Source organism: Gossypium hirsutum, chromosome A05 (genome assembly GCF_007990345.1).
Source record: "Gossypium hirsutum isolate 1008001.06 chromosome A05, Gossypium_hirsutum_v2.1, whole genome shotgun sequence".
NCBI classification, from domain to species: domain Eukaryota; kingdom Viridiplantae; phylum Streptophyta; class Magnoliopsida; order Malvales; family Malvaceae; genus Gossypium; species Gossypium hirsutum.
In genome coordinates, this window is record NC_053428.1 from 33,389,154 (window position 1) to 33,409,113 (window position 19,960).

The 19,960-nt window shown below is 33.2% G+C and overlaps 3 protein-coding genes across 5 annotated transcripts; 2 read left to right on the forward strand and 1 right to left on the reverse strand.

Annotated features, from left to right (window-relative positions):
* The first annotated feature begins 4,950 nt into the window (after positions 1-4,950).
* On the forward strand, positions 4,951-7,403 carry LOC107904430 (30S ribosomal protein S6). 3 transcript variants are annotated; one of them, XM_016830813.2, is made up of 4 exons: positions 4,951-5,146; positions 5,928-6,000; positions 6,111-6,324; positions 6,930-7,403. In XM_016830813.2, the coding sequence occupies exons 3-4, from the start codon at positions 6,142-6,144 to the stop codon at positions 7,200-7,202; spliced, it is 456 nt and encodes a 151-aa protein (XP_016686302.1). In that variant the 5' UTR covers positions 4,951-5,146; positions 5,928-6,000; positions 6,111-6,141; the 3' UTR covers positions 7,203-7,403. The 3 variants fall into 3 exon arrangements, with proteins under 3 accessions (XP_016686302.1, XP_016686303.1, XP_016686304.1); XM_016830814.2 differs by having other exon boundaries at positions 5,047-5,146; positions 5,912-6,000; XM_016830815.2 differs by having other exon boundaries at positions 5,047-5,146; positions 5,933-6,000.
* Positions 7,404-8,196: 793 nt separating this feature from the next.
* Positions 8,197-12,202, forward strand: LOC107904428 (CSC1-like protein At3g54510). The gene is made up of 10 exons (XM_016830811.2): positions 8,197-8,516; positions 8,600-8,740; positions 8,832-8,895; positions 9,029-9,241; positions 9,331-9,516; positions 10,077-10,375; positions 10,506-10,785; positions 11,190-11,468; positions 11,576-11,809; positions 11,900-12,202. Exons 1-8 carry the CDS (start codon positions 8,287-8,289, stop codon positions 11,337-11,339), a joined length of 1,563 nt encoding a protein of 520 aa, XP_016686300.2. The 5' UTR covers positions 8,197-8,286; the 3' UTR covers positions 11,340-11,468; positions 11,576-11,809; positions 11,900-12,202.
* Positions 12,203-12,323: 121 nt separating this feature from the next.
* LOC107904429 (annexin D3) lies at positions 12,324-15,268 on the reverse strand. The gene is made up of 6 exons (XM_016830812.2): positions 14,888-15,268; positions 14,664-14,809; positions 13,822-14,049; positions 13,226-13,438; positions 13,015-13,104; positions 12,324-12,633 (listed from the first exon to the last, which is right to left on the reverse strand). Exons 1-6 carry the CDS (start codon positions 15,036-15,038, stop codon positions 12,430-12,432), a joined length of 1,032 nt encoding a protein of 343 aa, XP_016686301.1. The 5' UTR covers positions 15,039-15,268; the 3' UTR covers positions 12,324-12,429.
* Between the last annotated feature and the right edge of the window lie 4,692 nt (positions 15,269-19,960).

The following is a 19,960-nucleotide window of genomic DNA, read 5'->3' on the forward strand; positions in this document are numbered from 1 at the left end:
TTCCAACACCATTGAAAAATAGGTTATTACACCTTCCCTCCCTTGTAGACCCTGTTCTCTTTCTCGGAGTAAGGGGTTTTGTTCCAAATGGTTTACTGCTTCAGCCTTCAGCTTCAAGTGTTTTTTCAATTAATTTTATGGTGGGATTTTGTTCTATTGATGGTATTAATTATTCAATTCAACCTTAGTGTTAGAATTTCGACCCGATTAAGCAACGAACAAGAAAATAGCGGAATAAATTGAGAAATTGAACATACAAATTTAATGTGGAAAAACCCCTCCAAAGAGGATAAAAAACCACAGGCAAAGATAATTTTACTATAATAGCAAAAGAACGAAGAGTACAAAAGATGGAGATAAAAACTAAACCCCGAAAACCCGAAAACAAAGAACCCACAAAACGTAAACACAAAATTCTCTAAATATGTTATGAGTTCTAATCTCTAATAGGTGTATTTTTCTAAGGTTGTAAAAGAGCCTATTTATAGGCTAAATTCATAGGTCAAATAATAATAAAATAATCTAAACTAATCAGTATTTGATTGAAACAAGTAAACAGAGTTTAACTAAAAGATTATTTCTCAAATTTGACTGAAAATAGGAGTCATATTTAACAAATCTCCACCTTGACTCATATTTTCACAACGCCATCTTTGCCAAAGCCCGCCACGAGCCTATCTTGAACTATGCAGGGAATTAACTGAGTCGAATTTGTGCTTAGAAACTAGAAGACTTCTAGCCTTCGACTTGTACACTTTCAAATCAAAACTAACCCAGGTCTGATTTTCACGAACACAGTGCCCTAACTTTTCAAAACATGCATCTAAAAGAGAACCTCTCTTCAACGAAACAGTCATACCTTTTTCCCTCCTATGACCAAGTTGGCCAGGCTCCAAACAAGTTGACTTCAACTCCGTAACGGACGAGGGACGTCTGATTTCACCGGTCACTGTATAACCTTCCAGAATATAAAGACTGCAAGTTCTTTTACCTTTTAACAAAATGAGAGCTCCATGAGATACTTTAATGCCGCTCGACTCGATGTTGATTTTGCATCCTTTCAAGTCAAATACTTAAGGAGATGAGATTCTTTCATAAATCAGGTACATACCTGACATCTGAGAGTGTCCTAATCGTCCCATTGTGCATCTTAATTTTAACAGTACCAATACCAATTATCTTACTAAATGAATCGTTTTTTATGTGATCCGGCCCGGGTAGTTGAGTCGAATTCACTTAGTTGCCAGATCGTAGTCGAGAGAGTTGTTCGTGCCTCGAATTTTTAGTAATAGAAGTAAAAGAATAGAATAGGATAAGCGGAAGGTTTCGAAGAAGGGTAAGTTTAATAATAGGTTCGACTATGGGTAGCAAAGATGGATGAAAGATAAAAAGCTCGGTTTGGTTAACAAGAAAGAAATTTGAAATGGGAATGGAAAATGAACTCAACGTCAGGAATGATTCAACACTAAAAAGTGTCACCCCAATTCCTATATGGTTAAGGTGAAAAATATGGATAGATGGATAGATGAACGCCACACCAAGATTGGTGATAAGTTCAAACAAGATCTGTAGACGCCACTAGCACAAACTAGATAAGTCTTCGAAACTTGTACGAGATATGAGAGGAAGCAACCTCACAAGAACAATGTTTATTAACAAATTTGGCAAAAGTCCCTCTTACATGAAATGAGCAAACTATTTATAAGCCTAAGATGCCTATTGATATTCGGCATCTATGATGTTCACACTAACTTAAATTCTATTCACATTTGTATTTAACATGTTCACACAAAAGCATTAAAATCCGGTTCATGCTTAGAGATGGTGCATGAATTGGCTGAACCATCATGTTGCTTCACTTGATGCATTCATGCATACTTAGCCTAGAAGAAAAGCCATAGTTCATGAATGTGTAGCCCTTTAATACTCCTACATCTCCCTTGGCCGAATGAGGCTTTAATGTACCTTGAATACTTGAATGGACATATTGGATATGCATGATACATGCATGAAATGTCCCAATACATGTTCTTCCTTAATTAGGGTCCATGAATCTTCAAATACATGTACATAAAATAGCCCCCACTTGCATGAATGTCCCCAATACATGAATTCCTTCAAATGTCATCCATTGAACACTAGTTGTGCATGCATCCTTCCATACGATGTATTAAGCCATGCATGTACTTGTATTAATGGCTCCTTCATGTATTCAATCACTTTGTGGAACTTAACTCTTGGCCAAAAGGTTGCTTAGGGATCACCAATAGCCAGCCCACCATGCATAAATTCGTTCATGCATGAACTCTTATATTCAACGTACCTAGCCGTGCATGAATCTCATTAAATGTACTCCATACATTTGGTTAAACCTACAAGAAACATGAACACATTAAATCCCAATGTATATTCAGCTGAACATGTTAAGAGCATGAACTAAGCATCACAAACATCATGCTAAGCAAAACTAAACACATTAATTAAAGACTAGCTAGTAGCATTAAGTTCGGCTAGCTCAAACTAAGTGAAAACATTTAATGAACTTATTTGAGCTAGGATTTTCGTTAATGAGCTATAGCAAACTAATTAGTATAAAACTAAAACTTAGTTTAATTTATTGAAATAAAGAACGAGCTGAAAGAAAGCTCAGTTGAGCTCGAACAAGCTGAAACAAGCTCAAATGAGCTGAGTTGAGCTGGACGGAGCTCGAGGAGCTGGAAATGAGCTAGGATCAGCTTGCCAACAATGCACGGGTTCTTTGGATAGTTGCTTTGAGCTGATTTTGTGAGCATTGGCCCTTGTTTCAAACCAAGGTTTTGCATTAGAAGCTAAAACAGCTTCTAGGAAATGCTTAGCACAAGCTCGAGTTATGGGTGTTTTTGGAAGCTCAATTGAATCTTGATATGCATTCGAGGAAGCCCCGGGCGTGCTCACATCAGTTTCACATGTGCACAACTTCACATTCAATCGAACTGTATGTGGAGAACTATTCTTTATTGGGACACATGTGGAAAGAACATCCTGAATCTAGGATCCACTCGGACGTGAGCTTGGTGTTATCGCTTGTTGACACTAACAAGAAATCATCACCATTTTTATCGGCCAAATTAGCACCAGCTACATCTTCTTCGTTACTCTCAGCAGGTTTTTTATTTCGTAGTTATAACAATCTGCTTTGACGTGACCTAACTTTTTACAATAACGACACCTTTTATCTCGTTTCTTTGATGCTACCAAAACGGAAGCTTGCCTATCTATCTTGCTATCCAAATGAAGCTCATTGTCAAGTTTGTCTCTACTCAACAAATGATCCTTCACATCTTCGAACGAGAGTTTGTCTCTGCCATAAATCAGGGTCTCCCTGAAAGACTTGTATGAAGGGGGTAAAAAGCACAATAATAGCATAGCCTGACCTTCATCGTCAATATGAACCTCAACATTCTTTAAATCATTTAAAAGAGTAATAAATTGACTGATGTGATCTCTAAGAAGCTCACCTTCGTTCATGCAAAACATAAATAGACGTTGTTTCAACACTAAACGATTAGCCAGAGACTTAGTCGCATAAAGAGTTTCTAACCTTTTCCACAAGGCGGATGAGATTTTCTCCATCAATACCTCCTGTAATACCGTATTCGCTAGGCACAACTGGATTTCAGACAAAGCCTTTTCATCAAGTTCTTCCCATTTTGTTTTATTTAGATTCTCAGGCTTTTTCCCGATAACAACCTTTTTCAAGCCTGATTGAACTAGAATTTCCATCATCCGAACTTGCCACATATTGAAATTTGTCTCACCATCGAACTTCTCAATGTTAAACCTTGTTGTTGCCATCTCTGAACAGGCTGATTTATGAAAACTGAACTAGCTCTGATACCACTTGTTAGGACTTCGACCCGATTAAGCAACGAACAAGAAAATAGCGGAATAAATTGAGAAATTAAACATACAGATTTAACGTGGAAAAACCCCTTCAAAGAGGATAAAAAACCACAGGCAAAGATAATTTTACTATAATGGCAAAAGAACGAAGAGGGCAAAAGATAGAGATAAAAATTAAACCCCGAAAACAAAGAACCCACAAAACGTAAACACAAAATTCGAAATAGAGTTTAACTGAAAGATGATTTCTCAAATTTGACTGAAAATAGGAGTCATATTTAACACTTAGTTTGAAATCAGTTCAATTTTTTTTAAAGGGTTGGTGGGTTTTGTACTAAGTTAAAGAAATGCCTCCATATGATTGTATGCTTTTTTGATAAAATGAATCCTTTACTTCTAATTTGACAAGAAAAATGGTATTGATGTTATTCCTCATATTACCAAAATTTGATATTATTGATATATTTTTATTATTTAGTCTGATGCTTTTGAGGCAGTTAAGGACATTCAAGAGGGTCTCGTGGAGGGCTCTAACTTTGCTCTAGTCAGGAGAATCCATCATCTGTTGTTATGATTTGATCACTGGAGTATTTGCCACATAAGAGAGAAGACAATCAGGATGCTGATAGATCGGTAAAGATGGCACATGAAAGAAGCTACAAGTTGCATATATTCGAGGATTCCCCATTTGGAGAAGGTCATAGGGCTATGTAGTTAGTTTTTTATTTTACTTGTCACAAAAAAAACCTTAACCAAATGTTCCCTAATTTCTTTTAAAAACATATTTATTTCTCCTTTGAATGAATAATTTTTTCTATAAATCTAACTTAATATACTCCCAATTTAAAAAACTTTTGCATCAAAATGAAAAGTAAATGCGATATTAGAAACTAAAGATGCATGAATAAAAAAATTAAGTACTTAACTCAAACTAAGGGCATAGTTTGAGGACCAACTATTAAATTAAGGCAAAGAAAGAAATCAAAGCTCGGGTTGGGGATAGCCCGACTTTGGACGGTCTAGTCACCATATCGGCCACGTGTAAGCAACAAGCCCTCCTCAAAGCCCACTTCAAATCTCAACCGTTGATCTGACAATCCGTAAAAAACAATTCCAAAACCCTAAAATTTATCTATATAAATACAAATCAATTGTGGCTGTTAGGGTTTCCAATTTGCAACACTATCCGGCACTTCCTTTCTTCCGTAATCTTACTTTCAGATTTCAGTCTCAGTAAAGCTGTTTTTGCACCAGCCAAAATGGGGTTAGTTTTCCTTTCTAAACCTTTTTTTTTTTTAATTTTTACAAAACGTTATTGTTTGTTCGTTTCCATTTATTCCTTTCTAAACTTTCTAAACAATGATAGCTTTGTGAATCATTTTTGCGATCGCCGTTTGTTTATTCCAGTAAAGTAGTACGTAAGATCCAGTTTATATGATTAGATGATTTGTGGGTCAAAGATTTCTTTTCCCATATGCTTCTGGGTGTTTTGGTTGGTGAGGAAACTGTGGAATTTGTGGGTGAGAATGTCTTCAAGTACCTGTTTGGTTGATGGGAAAACTGTGGAAGAAGGAATGGTATGTGAAAAATTAGGGTAGTATGTGGGGTTATGGCTGTTGGTCATGATTTTAAACTTGTTAAAAAAAATGATTGATGACCTTCTACACCAATGGGTATCTTTTAGATTTTATTTCTGTGATGCTTCCTTGTCTTGAAGATTGCTGTTCTAGGGAATTTGCATTTTCGTTTTGGTGATTTGGGGTTGGTTCTGAAAATTTCAAAAATTTTACTTGAGCATTAGTGATTGCTTCTGTTTTTGGTTATTTATTTGGTTCATAAGTTGGAAAATCGCAATTATTCTAATCGAACTGAACTTTATACATTTTTAAAATATTTCATAGTATTTAATTGTTTACATTATAGAAAATAAGTATTTTATTTCTAAATTGGTGAAAAAGAACTTCAAAATGCTATAGAAAAAAAAAAGGAGAGATAATTTAAATTACTAAACCAATGGACTAAAGTGTAGATTTCCGTTGGATCAGTTCAGTTATATACTCTTTCTCAGAGTAAGGGCTTTTGTTCCAAGTGGTTTACTGCTTCAGCCTTCAGCTTCAGGTATTTTTTTCAATTAAATTTATGGTGGGATTTTGTTCTATTGATGGCATTGATTATTCGATTCAACCTCAGTCTGAAATCAGTTCCATTTTTTTTGTTTTTTTTTAAAGGGTTGGTGGGTTTTTGTACTGAGTTAAAGAAATGCCTCTATATGATTGTGTGCTTTTATTGAAGCCCCATGTGAAGAAGGAGGGGCTCATCGATTTGGTAGCACGTGTAGGTAGACATGTTTATAGCAGAAATGGGGTTCTCACTGAGCTCAAATCATTTGGCACCGTTCAATTAGGTTATGGTATCAGGAAGCTCTCCGGAAGATACTACCAGGTCAGAAAAATGTTACTTTTTGTTCATATTTATTGTTTGATCTTGCTAAAACTTTGTTTTTATTGTTGGGTTTTGCCTTTTTTCCCCTCTGAAGTTTATCTTGCTTTGATTTGGAGTTGCTTCCATTATTGTTGTTATTGAACTTTGAAATGGAAGCTTTGCTTTATCTTAAATAACATGTTGATTGTCAATGGCCAGTTTATGAGACTATGTGGATTGCTTGATGTTAGAACGTTGTCTCGGTTTAGAAAAAAGGAATTAAGTGAACTAACTACTGTAGATAGAGGTGCTATGTAAAATGGAAAATCCGAACATGTTACAGATTGCGCGTTGTTCTGTTTTGCAAGTTAAGATATTTAAGCTGGTCATATCGAGGTCTGTCGTAGTTATCTGCTAACTTGTTTTATAGCAAGTTTCTGGTTCAGCTAAAGAACTGTTAGACATGAGCCATTGGCAACTATTAGGGCTTGAGTTCGAATCTTGGTATTTACAGCCCCTTCTTTCTTTAGAACAAAGAAATTTGTACACAAATTGGTCCTTTTGGCATAGAAATTTATTAATGTAATGATGGATTGAACAATCTGTTTATATCATGTATTATACAGGGTCAACTCATGCAGATGACAATGATGGCCACACCCAATATCAACAAGGAGCTGCAGTACTTGAACAAGGAAGACAGACTGTTGCGTTGGCTTTTAGTTAAGCATCGTGACACGAAATATGGGCTGGAATTCCTTAATGAAGATGATGGGGAATTGGAGCTTAGCAAACTCTCTCGAGGCAGTATATATGAAGAGGACATTGATGACGATGATGATGATGGTGATGATGATGATGAATACGATGAGAACCCAGGCAATGGCGGAAAACTCTGATCAGTAAAAGGTTTTGATAATCCGAGGATAGAGCAGAACCTGATAGATAATTGAAGTCCATAACTATGTTCTTTGTCTTTGTAGTATGCCTTTTTAAAGTTCTGAATGATCCAACTTATGTTGTTTGTAGGTCTTAAGAGACTAGAAGAATACAGGGAATTGCGACCCTATTGCAATAAATGAGTGTTTTTAATTTGTTTATTTTATGTTATTCTGACTCAAGTATGAATGTCGAATATGCGAATATATTCAATTTTTTAAAAGTTATTTTATATATTTGGAGAATGTTTAGAGGGTCATATTTTCGTTCTCATGTCCGAATGTGTTGGATATTGGTGTCAAATACAATGCTATATGAAAAATCCTTAGGTATGCCAAAATTGACATGCTAACAAGTGTTTGCGACAAAGAGATTGTAAATTTAGAAGCATCATTGTTTATAGGCAATACATATTTTTATAAAAAACGGTAGACCAATGTATTTAAGCACATTGGTAGCCAACATTGAAGTCAATTAAGTTAAAAAATGATTTTTAAAATTTATCAAAAAATTTATCAAATGGAGTGCAAAGTATTATGAAAATTTTTGTATTAAGAGTTAGATAGTATTTTATTATTTTTATTTAAAAATAAACAAATTAATCTTTATATATTAGAGGAATAAAGAATTAATTTTTTGTTAAAAATTATGCATTTTTATTGTTTAAAACTAAACATAATTAGCAGAATAATCAAAACATAATTAATGTATCACATGCTAATATAGAGATAAATTTTTAACGATATCTAATTGAAGTCCTCCATGGTCCTTTTCAACATCAATTGGAGCAGCTCTTTTAATGGAGTTTTTCTATTACAGGTGTCTCGAACATGTGTCACTTTTTCATGCAAAAAATTCCAAGAAAATCTACGTCGTCCTCGGCATGCAACACTGCCACGTTGCAAGACCAAAGCTAACAAAGCATCCCCCTTTCCTCTTCATAATTGCATCCCTCACTCAAATCTTGAATCATCTTTTGTTATTTTCTATCAAAAATGAATTCAGAGTTTATTGGCTTCGGTAGGCATTAACATAGGACTGGCAATGGTGATTCTATTTCTCTTCTCAATCTTGAAGAAACGGCCTTCAAATGCTGCCATATATTACCCTCGTCCTCTTTCCAAACGACATCCCATCACCTTCCCTCCTTTCTCTCTCCGTCGTTTCATTCCTTCCTTTTCGTGGATCCCTCGTGCCTTTCGCGTCACTGAAGATGAAATCCTCCAAACCAATGGCCTTGATGCACTCGTTGTTATAAGACTCTTCAAGTTCGGGTCTGTTTATTCTTATAATAATCTCTCTTCCTGTTGGTTTTCAATTATATACGAGTTAAGACCCTTTTTTGTTCTTTTTTCAGGATCAATTTCTTTACTGTTTGCTCTTCTGTTGGATTGCTAATACTCCTACCAATTAATTTTGGTGGACAGCCAGCTTCCTCTGATAGCTATCGTTCCATGGATTCTTGCACAATATCCAACATCAAAACAGGTTCTAACATGTAAGATGTAAGACTATCACATATATATTGTCTTGATTCAATCTGTTCATCAACAACATTGTAATACAGAGTTTGACTCCTTGTTTTACAGGCTTTGGGTGCATTTTATGTGCTTGTGGTTTATATCTCTCTATGGATTACACCTTTTATATAGGGTGAGCTTTTACAATTATAAAATGGTGGATTATTATTTCCAAATTCATGTTTGTGTGTGTTCTGAGTCCTGATATTGTACTTGTTAACTTCCAGAAATGTTTGACATATAACAGGTGAATTCCTACTCTCCAGGAATATTCTGAGATTTTAGTTAAAAGGATTCAACAAGTTCGCAACCTCAGGCATCGTCCCGATCAATTTACGACTCTAGTTCGAGAAATTCCGGTCTGCGGTGAACACAAGGCTCGTGGCTGTTGTGTTGATCACTTCTTTTCTAAACATCATCCTTACAGTTATCATTCTTACAAAATGTTATATGATGGGAAAGACATTGAAGATCTGTCGGTAAGCTTTCGATGGTCTCTAATTCGATACAATTCGGAAACATGTTGGATGCCGTTTTAACTGCCATGTTACAAATGATTTGAGTGTAGAAGCAGGCGAGATATGTGTATGAAAAGGTTCAGGGTTTAAGAAAGAAATGTGAAGGCAAGAAACATGGTAAAGAATCGGATGAATGTCGAGATGATTTATTGAAAATTACAGGGCTTGAGGAAAAGCTTGAGGAACTTTGTCGTAAGATTCGCCAATTACAGAGTGAAGATATGCTCAAAGGAACGGTAAAACTAACCTGTGCATGAGCCATGCATTTGTTTTTGGTCGAGTCGCGTTTTTCACTGTTAATTGGAGATAGTTAATGAATATTGGATGCAAAGAGAGCCAAAACCTTTCATACTATTCAAATCCTAGACTTTTGGTGCATTCATGGAAGAGTAGATTATGTGCTTTTATTACTGTTCTTAGCCAAAAGACTGGTTTCAAGCTATGTTGCTGGTACTCTGGTGCGAGTGCAGGATACAAATATGTGTATGATTTGAATATATTCAAAATCTACAAGTCTTTCCATGTATTTGGAGGATTCTTGGAGGGCTATATCCTGCACCACTGTCTGAATATGTACTTCAAACGACTCAAACTAACATAGGTTTGGTTAGATAGTTGCTTCATCATGTAACATGGCTACTTCGATTCCATATGAGAATGAATATTGGCAGTTTCAACTCTCTCTACTCATCGATATTTACGTAATTGACTGATATATTTGTTTCATTTACAACCACGATAAACATGAAAAGGATAATGCGCAGTAGATGACAATTTACATCTTTTTTCTTTCAAGGAATTACCTGTGGCATTTGTGACATTCAAATCTCGGTGGGGAGCAGCAATGGCGGCTCAAACTCAGCAGCACACAAATCCACTTCTATGGATCACTGAAATGGCTCCTGAACCGAGTGATGTCTCATGGAGGAATCTATCAATTCAATACAAAATCTTGCCTGTTTATAAAATAGGAGTCATTCTTGCAGCAACACTTCTCACAATTTTCTTTGCAGTGCCCGTCACCGCTGTTCAAGGGATTGCTAAGTTTGAGAAACTTAAGAAATGGTTTCCTCCAGCAATGGCTATAGAATTCATGTAAGAACTCTTTTTCTTCAGTTTCCATTACCTCTTAGACTCAACTCTAAGTCTCCGATACGGAGATGTATCTGGAACGGGTATACTCTTTTTATGGTTCTTTGAGTTGACATATTTTATTGAACCATAGACCAGGATTATCCTCAGTGGTGACAGGGTACCTTCCAAGTGCAGTCCTCAAAGGGTTCATATACATTGTTCCATTTGCAATGCTTGGGATCGCTAAACTGGGTGGGTCCATCTCAAAAAGCAAAGAGGAGATCAAAGCTTGCAACATGGTTTTCTATTTTCTGTTGGGGAATGTTTTCTTTTTGAGTTTGATTTCAGGCTCTTTACTTGATGAGATTGGAGAATATGTTAGTCATCCTAAGAATTTGCCTAGTCATCTTGCTGCTCTCGTCTCTTCTCAGGTAAGTTCTCTCTTTCTTCATTTCTTATTTTTCTGTATTATAGTTATATATGTAGCTCTACCAGTCTATTTTTCTTGAACATGAATATATTTGTTCTAAATGCATATTCATACATGGATATAAGAATATGATCTTTCAAATACATGAAAAAACTTACAAAAACTCAAAGATATGTCTAATCTAGCCGACACACATCTAAGTTCGAGTAGAGTACTTTCTTTCTGTTCACAAATTATGTATGATTTGTGCACATTAAAAGGATTAGCATCATAAGGATGAAAGGGTTCAAAATGATTCACCTATTCTTCATATAATATGTTATTCACAATATATATATGTGTGTGTTTTCTCATCAATTATTTGCGAAAACTGCTCTGATTTGAGTAAGGATTCACATGTTCCAGGCAGATTTCTTCATGACATACATCCTCACAGAGGGGCTCTCAGGGTTTTCTTTGGAAGTTCTTCAGCCAGGATTACTAATCTGGGATTTTATAAAATCCCGGACTTACTGCCGAGGAAAAGAGAAAGATCTTTATCTTTATTCACTGTAATATTTCCGGGTCATCCCCATCGTCTCCCTTTCAATACTGATTGGCATAGTGTATGCAGTCATTGCCCCCTTGTTGCTTCCTTTTCTTATTGTCTACTTCTTCCTCGGCTACGCCGTCTATATCAATCAGGCAAATTTCCATGTTCCGGTTCTTTATTTTATAAGAACTTGACACTAGTACTCAAATCCTAGTGGTTGTGGCAATTGGGTGAACAATTTGGTGCAACATTTTTGCAGATTCAGGATGTATACGAAACTGTTTATGACACATGTGGTACATTTTGGCCGTTCATTCATCATTACATAATTGTTGCAATCATTCTGATGCAAATCACAATGATTGGTCTCTTCGGATTGAAGTCGAAACCAGCAGCTTCCGTATCCACCATTCCCCTCCTTTTGCTCACCATAATGTTCAATGAGTACTGCAAGATTCGCTTTCTTCCTGCATTTCGAAGCCATTCTATTCAGGTACGTTCAATTTTTATAAATTATTCTTAACGCCCACCCAATCACCAAACACTGAAATTAACCAAACTGGGGGTTGTTTTTCATCGACAGAATGCAGCTGAAAACGATGAACTTGATGAGAAAAGTGGTGAGATGGAACATAACTTTGACAAGGCAATTGAAGAATATCGCCAGCCATGTTTGGTTCCTGTGAGTTTTACACAATCAGACTCTAGCTTGTACCAGCCTTTGATTACTTCATGGTAGTTATAGTCTAAACACTGTTGGGGTCTTTTCTTTCCGATGTTCGAGGTGTTGGATATAGTATCTGTTGATACAGATTCATTTAAAATCTTTTCATATATGTGGATGGATTAACATGCAAATAATAAACATATTCCAATTTTCAACAAATCTAGATACAAATATTTCTAAAATTGCATATATCAGAATGAAAACAGAAACTAATACAGAAACCTATGTACAATCAGATTCAAATAACATCCAAACAATGAAGGCTTTCAAATTCAATATCTGAAAAAGAAAACAATTTCCATTGAAATACCAATATAAACAATCCATGGTTCACGAATTCAAACAGTATATATATATATATATGACAGACTGACTGAACGAATCAATCAGATTTTTCCACCAAGTAAGGTGACCAAGAAATTCCTGTAATCTCCAGAAGTATCCCCGGTAACCGCGTCATCGAGACTGGACTTATAAATGTTCAAATATTCTGATTTTACTTTCATCATGTCGATTTCTGCTCTGCTTATTATTGCTCTTGTCAGTGAATCTTCATCGGTTCCCAGTCCAATGATTGAAGTTCCTACAACCTGTTGATGGGTTGAAGTTTGAACAGATTTGAAGCCAATCCCAATGGATAAATGAAAACAAATTTCATAAAAATACACCCATATTTGAGGTTGAAAGTAGTACTACAACATAAATTCCAGTTTTATTGTACGTTACTCCGATTCTTTATCTTTTTTCATATCCGTGTCTAACTCATTTCTAAACATGAATATAAACATGACTCTCTGATAGAGATGTAAATGAGACATCTGTGCTCACGAGTTATACTTGAGTTCTGACTTGAACAATAAACTCAAATCCAACTAGGTCAAACTTGAGAAGCTGAAGTTATTGAGCTAATCAAATTCAAATATTGCAATACTCTCAACTCTAGTAATTCATAAATCTAGTTAGAAACTGACCTCTGCAAAGTGCTTCTCTGGGGAATCAATGCACAACATAACCATTCTCAAAAGTGATTCCAAATCACCCTTCCCAGATTTCTCGATGTCCTGCAAAAGAAAGGGAAAAAAAATCAAAGAATTACATCCGAGACTGTGATAAACCCGAACTCTAAATGCATACTCAACCGCAATTTAAATCCTTAATGTTTATAATAGATGAAACCAGTACCTTATCAATAGGATTTCCATGTTTTTTCTTGTAGCATTCAAATGTAGTCCTGAGTTGATAGAAGTTTCTTGTGGAAAGTATAAAAACTACATCATCATGGGCCAAATCCTTGGTTTTGATCGCCTCATGTAACCTATCTGCCTCTAAGTTTGCCACATCAGTGTCCACCACTTCCTTGTCATATCTGTAGGATGTCACTAGGCCCACCAAAATCTGTTTCACCAAAATTAACATGTCAACTAGTTGCTTTGCAAAATTGCTCTGACCTATGTTACTTGGGACTCAAGTGTGAGTATCGTGCTCATGCATGTGGAATGTCTTTGGAGAGTCATATCTCAATCCCAACACGAGTATTTTAATTAAAAATGACGAGCCACAACAACATAGGCTGCGACTCTTCATTTTCCTACAAGGACCTGTATCTAACACTTATATTATTCACATATTCAGACAAGGATATGACCTTCCAGAAAAACTTAAAAGTATATTACTCATATCCGACACGGGTAGAGTCTAGATAACAGAAGATTGCAAACTCCCAAAACCTAATATACATGAAGGTGAGATCAGTTAAGTATGGACTGGTTCTGATTTACCTTTCTGAGAGGCGGAGGTACTGAAGCTACGATGTCTTCTTCGACTGAATGGTCGAAGAGAGTGCAATAAGCCTGCCTTACTGCCACAATATGCTGAGGAGACGACGCACATGACATCTCAACAATGATCTCGAGATGCTTGATACCCTTCTTCTTTGACTTCAATGCTTCATTTGCCAGTCTAGCATCTCTCTCAGATGGATCATATGTCCAAAGAATGACTGCTTTCTGTTGAAAATCACAGACTTTTTTTTTTCAAAATATGGGCCATAGGGATTCACATGGATTGAACATTAGTTTTCATAAATGAAATGCTTCATTAAAACCTATTGAACTCTGACCCCGTATCGCACACATATTTGAGCATGGATATGAGGCTATAACATTCCATGGACCCTCTAAATACATAAAATTACACACCTCATATCCGACACTCATTTCTAAATCCAAGTAACATAGCTTAAAACCATGGGAAGAGTTCAACAAGTTCTAAGACTAACTGCAGAACTAAAGATAAGACTTATCCCACATCGTTTTTTTTTATGAATCGCCCAAATAAGAGGTTTTAAATGAAAGTTCAGCAAATACCCATGGGACTTGGGAGTACATATTCGTATCTGGCACTAACACCCGAATCTCCTATTAACATATGATTACAAGCTTCTGAATTTTAAGGGTTTGCTACAAAAATTTTAACAAACAATCATTGAAACTTTGATAGGAATTTCACATTGATCTTAATTAAATCAACTAAACAACTATGTTGTAATTCAGGATAAGGAATCGGTCAAGATAATTTTTTTTTTTTTAAAAAAGGGAAGAAAGAACAGAAGAGAACATACGCCAAAATCACCAGAAAGTTCAGACTTAAGAGCATCAACGAGAGTTTCATTGTAAAGCTGGTGATAAGTTTCTCTAATCTTCTTCCTTTGATTTGCATCCCTGTGTCCCAATATCTCAATTATCCCATCCTCATCTGTTCCGAACCCTAAACAATTTCCCAACAACAACAACATCAAAACAACAATTTCAGATTGTCAAGAAACAAAAGGGAAAAAAGGAAAACCTTGAAAAGCTTTCTTGAGTTTGTGAGAGTCATCTTCAGGAGAAGGAATGACATCAAGTACTTTAAGTGAACCCATTCCTCCAATCTTAAAACTAGATTCAGGGATATGTGGTTTTGGTTTACTCGTGAAAAGTTTCTTAAAACTCTTCATTATTGTTCTTCACTCAGTCAGTTACTTCAGTTTCGGTTGTGTATTTCCCTCCTAATAGTTAGCTGAAAATCAGGACTAGTAATCTTTATATTTCTTATATTTTGATACCCTTTTTTGCAATATTATAACAATTATGAGTGTAAATTAAAATTTATTTGGTTATCACTTACCACAATACCTTCATGAAAAAGAAAAAGAAAAAGGCTAAAAGACCCTCGGGTTTTGACATATTTGTGGAGACGTACATGAAGTTTTGCAATTTATGTTTAGTACCATTGAAGTTTGAAAATTTCCTTATCATTGAATGCAATAATTCAGTAACACATCAGTCAATTATCCACTTTTACAGGAGAAAGATAACAACTTTAGAAAAATTAATATCTTTTATTATCATGGGTGTTATCAGAGAGAAATAAAAAAAATAAAATCCACACGACCTGCATTCGTTTCCATTTAGATTGTCAAGTGAAGGTAATGATTTGGATTTGTGATGTTACTAACCATAATAATTTACTCATAATGTGCTTCTCGTGTTCTTGGTAGGTAGGAACTGCATCGTGACCTTCCCATTGTTGAATTCAAATGGATAAGCTTTCCTTTAAAAACAAGAAACAAAAAATATTATTTTTATTTATAATTATTTTGGTATCGTATTATTCATATATATATAAAATTATGGGTATTAATTTTCAACTGACATGTAATGTAAGTGAAGAGTGGTGAAGGATCCAAAGCATAAATGAAAATGAGGAGAAAGGAATTTATGTGGGTTACATACAAACCCAAAAGAGAAGAAAGGATTTTATTATCCTCTTGTGTGACAGGAATGTACCCTTTCTTTCAAAACAGGATTTTATATACCTATAAAAGAAAAACAGCATTTTAAAACCAGTGGGTTGCATAAGAGGACTCATTTATAAAATACTGGTGAATTTTTTAGAGTTTTTCCAATTTGGAAAGATCATACAATTAGATCAAATATAAATGTTTTATTGTATTTAATATTAAATTAGTTTTTAAACATGTTCAGTCAATTAAAATGAAATGAAAAGTAATTTTTATATCTAACAATAGCTTTTGCTTTTGCTTTTTATTTTTAAACCAAACTGAACAATAATGCACAGCTTTATCTCTTTCCAATTTTATTTTTTTAATTAAAAAATTAAAGAAATAGAAAGATGCTTGAATTTTTTTTTTCATTAAACTAGAGAAATGTATTACCTTTATATAGAGAATTTTGCTTTGAGAGTTTTTTATTATCGGTAGACACTTCCAAAATGCAAGTCCAGGGAAGCAATATAGTTTTTATATTTACTTTTGAATTCTTTTATGTAATTATATTTATATCTAAATTCGTGCTAACACAAATATCTATTCCTTCAAAAAAAATTCATAAAAATAGGCATAGGTTTATATATATATATATATCTGTTTATTAATTTAAGAATTTTTTAGAAAAAGTCTTATATTTAATATTTTATATGTTATTTTATTTAATTTAAAAATAAAAAATCCGTTACTTATATTCTATTTTAATTTTTATACATCACTTTAATCAATGCAGCTAAAATGAAAATGGTTGGGAATTCGTGGATAATAATTGGAAGATGGTTGTGATGTGTGGCGGGCAAATTATGCACAAGTATCACATGCTCTTGCTTTTCCCTACCAAACATGAAAGACAGCTGAATGTGTTTCACATTAAGTGATACAATCCAAAGGTGGTGGGGATATTAATTATGAATGAGTTAATATTAGGTGGAGTAGTAAATTATATTATATTTTTAAAAGGAAAATGTAATTCGAATTTTAAAGATGAAGTTAAGAATAATTTTTATAAATTTTAAACATAAATTATAAAATAAATATGAAAAATAAAAGAAAAAAACTGTTTAGAAAAAATTGATTTTGAGGAGGGCATGATGTGAAAATTAAGCTGTCAATGTTTCATTGCTCCTTCATGGGACCCTAGCTTTAATACTACTCAATAAGGTGTTTGGTAGTCCATTTTAGTTATCAAGCTATTTTTTTAATTATAAATTTTGTTAAATAATTTGTACAAATTATTTTCGATCTTATTTGTTTTAATTTTTTATTTTTACTTAATTATTGTGTTTAAATTATTTATAGTTTAGTCCACGTCGACTATTATTAGGTCATGTCATTTCATTAACAATAAAGTTTACGTATAGGGGATAAAATATATCTTCTCAAACATACAAAGATTAAAATGTTTCTTTTAAAAGTAAAGAGGCTAAACTGTACTTTTTAATATGATATAAGGACTTGTAATAAACTTTAACCTAAAATTTTCTGATGGAATGGATGAATTGGTAGCAAAATGGATAAGGTTATTTCTTTTTTATCCTTCAAAGCTAGAATAATATCCTTTTAAAATTTGGGGAGGAATGTATTAGCACAATGTAAAAAATATAGTTTTATACATTTTCGTAGTTATTTGTATGATTAATATTTTAATAATTCAATTATTAAATTTATTAATACAATTGTACTTGGCATGCATGAAAAGTTTTGAATTGATCCGATATATCAATTTAAATTACTACATATATTGATATATATCAGTTGAATTTTTTTTACATAAAACAAATAGTAATAAATTTTAAATTTACATCAAATTTGACATACATGATCTACATGAATAAAGCGTAAAATATAAATCATATAAATAATTGCAAAAAATACATAAAACTATTTTAGTTTCTATACTGCGTAAGTGCATCCTTCCATTTAAAATTTTATTCAAGTATAATAATCTTATTTGTTGAAATAATACTCAGCATTGATACGAAAAATTAATTAATTACAAAAAAATTATCATTTCATATAATAAATAACTTAAAATATTATAAAAATAATTAAAATATTTACAAAATTACAATCTTACATATTTTTAATAATTTCATAAAAATAAAATAAATTTATTATTCGTGAAAAAAAGATCATAAGGTAACACTAGCAAACAGATTAAGTTGGACATAAAAAAGTTTTGACTTAATAGATGCTGCTTAATAGATGAAAAATCTTATATCATACCATTATCTTTTCTTTTTCTTTTTTTATAAAATGTCATTTTCAATTTATAGAATATATTATCATCATATACAGTCAACCACCTGATGTTCTACATTTTGCTTTTAAACATAAAAGATGACCACAAAAAAGAAAAAAGAAAAGAAAAAACCCTAAAATGTGATATTTCTCTGTTCAAACTGAAGATCAAAATTTCTTGGTCATGTTTAACAACATCGTAATACTAAAGTATTAGTACCTTATTAATTATTTCTAACTTTTCTGATGGTTTTGAAATAGAATTTTATGATTAAAATTAATAATTCATTGCTTTACTAATATATTTTCACCATTATTGTTTTGTATAATTCTTATTACAATTATGTTACGATTTTTAAATCGAAAAATAATATATACTTAAGGGTCTTTATCTCATATTTTTCTAATTATTACAATAATAATTATATTTCAATGGACCAAATTACATTCTTATTATTTTAAATTTTGTTGAGTATTTTGATGAGATTATATAATGACAATAATAACGAGAATTTTTTTAAAATGAGAATCAAAATGATTTTAACTATTAGATTAAAATAAATAGTTCTAAATTTTATATTTCGTATTTATTTTACTTTATTAAAATAAAATCAACAATACCCAATTTTCCCTTCTCCTTCTTTCTTTTCACCGTGTAATTAAAGTAATATGGTTTTAGATTTAATTTCTTTTTTTTTTGGAGAAAAACAATTGGAATGGAAAGCAAGAGATTAGGTGTTATTAAGATTAATCAATTTGGGTATTTGGTATTTATTTTTCTTGATTGAAAAAATTAGTTGACCATTTCATTTAAAAAATTTTGGGATTTTTTTTCTTGGTTGATTTCAAGCACTTAAACAATTTAAGGCATATAACAAGAAAAGTGAGGTAAGTTATAAATTTTTATGCTTGAAATTCTTTGACAACGATACAACAAAAGGGGGTACAGAGAAGAAAGTAGTATGGAAGCCAATTCACCAAGCTGAGGTGGAGAGTAGAAAGCTAAGGAGAACAAGAGTGGAAAGTATGTTGAAGTTTAGAACTTCGAAGAGTATTGGCAGAATGTAGGCTTAATATTTTCAAGAGTCGATCCCCTCTTTATCGTTCTTGGGAGTATTTATAGGCTAAGGTCTTGTGTAATATGGTGTTAATATGTTGGACTTGCCATCTAGCCATCATTACGGATCACGTGAGAAGGATGTATTCGATGGGACGAGGGCGCCTGTGACAGGACAAATCTTGTCCTTCATCATGACTCTAATAGGATAAAGCAATTGAGCCCACATGATATTTGATGACCAAATGATTCCACGTTCACAATGAAGATTGAGTCATTCATTGCCCAAATAGTCCTTTCGGGAGAATGAGTTCACAAGTGACCTTCAGCTTGCTAATGATAGGCTTACTATTCAAACATCTCCTAGGTTTTCCACATGTCTTATTGTGGGGGATATAACAACTTAAAATCAACCAAGAAAAAAATCTTCAAATTTTTTAATGAAATGATTGACCAATTTATTCAAAAAAAAACCTAATACCCAAATTGATTAATCTTGTAATAACCTTAATTGCTTGCTTTCAATCCCAATTTTTTTTATCAAAAGAAATAAATTTGAAATTAAAGATTATCAAAAAAAAAAATCACCCTAACACTTCAATTACATGGTGAAAAGAAAAAAAAAGAAAGAAAAGATTAGACGTTATTAAATTTATTTTAATAAAATAAGATAAATACAAAATATAAAGTTTAAAATTATTTATTTTAATCTAATGTCTATTTTAAAAATTCTCAAATTATATTCGGGGTGATCTACATGAAGAGTATTTTTTTATTTTTTCTTGTTGAGGGA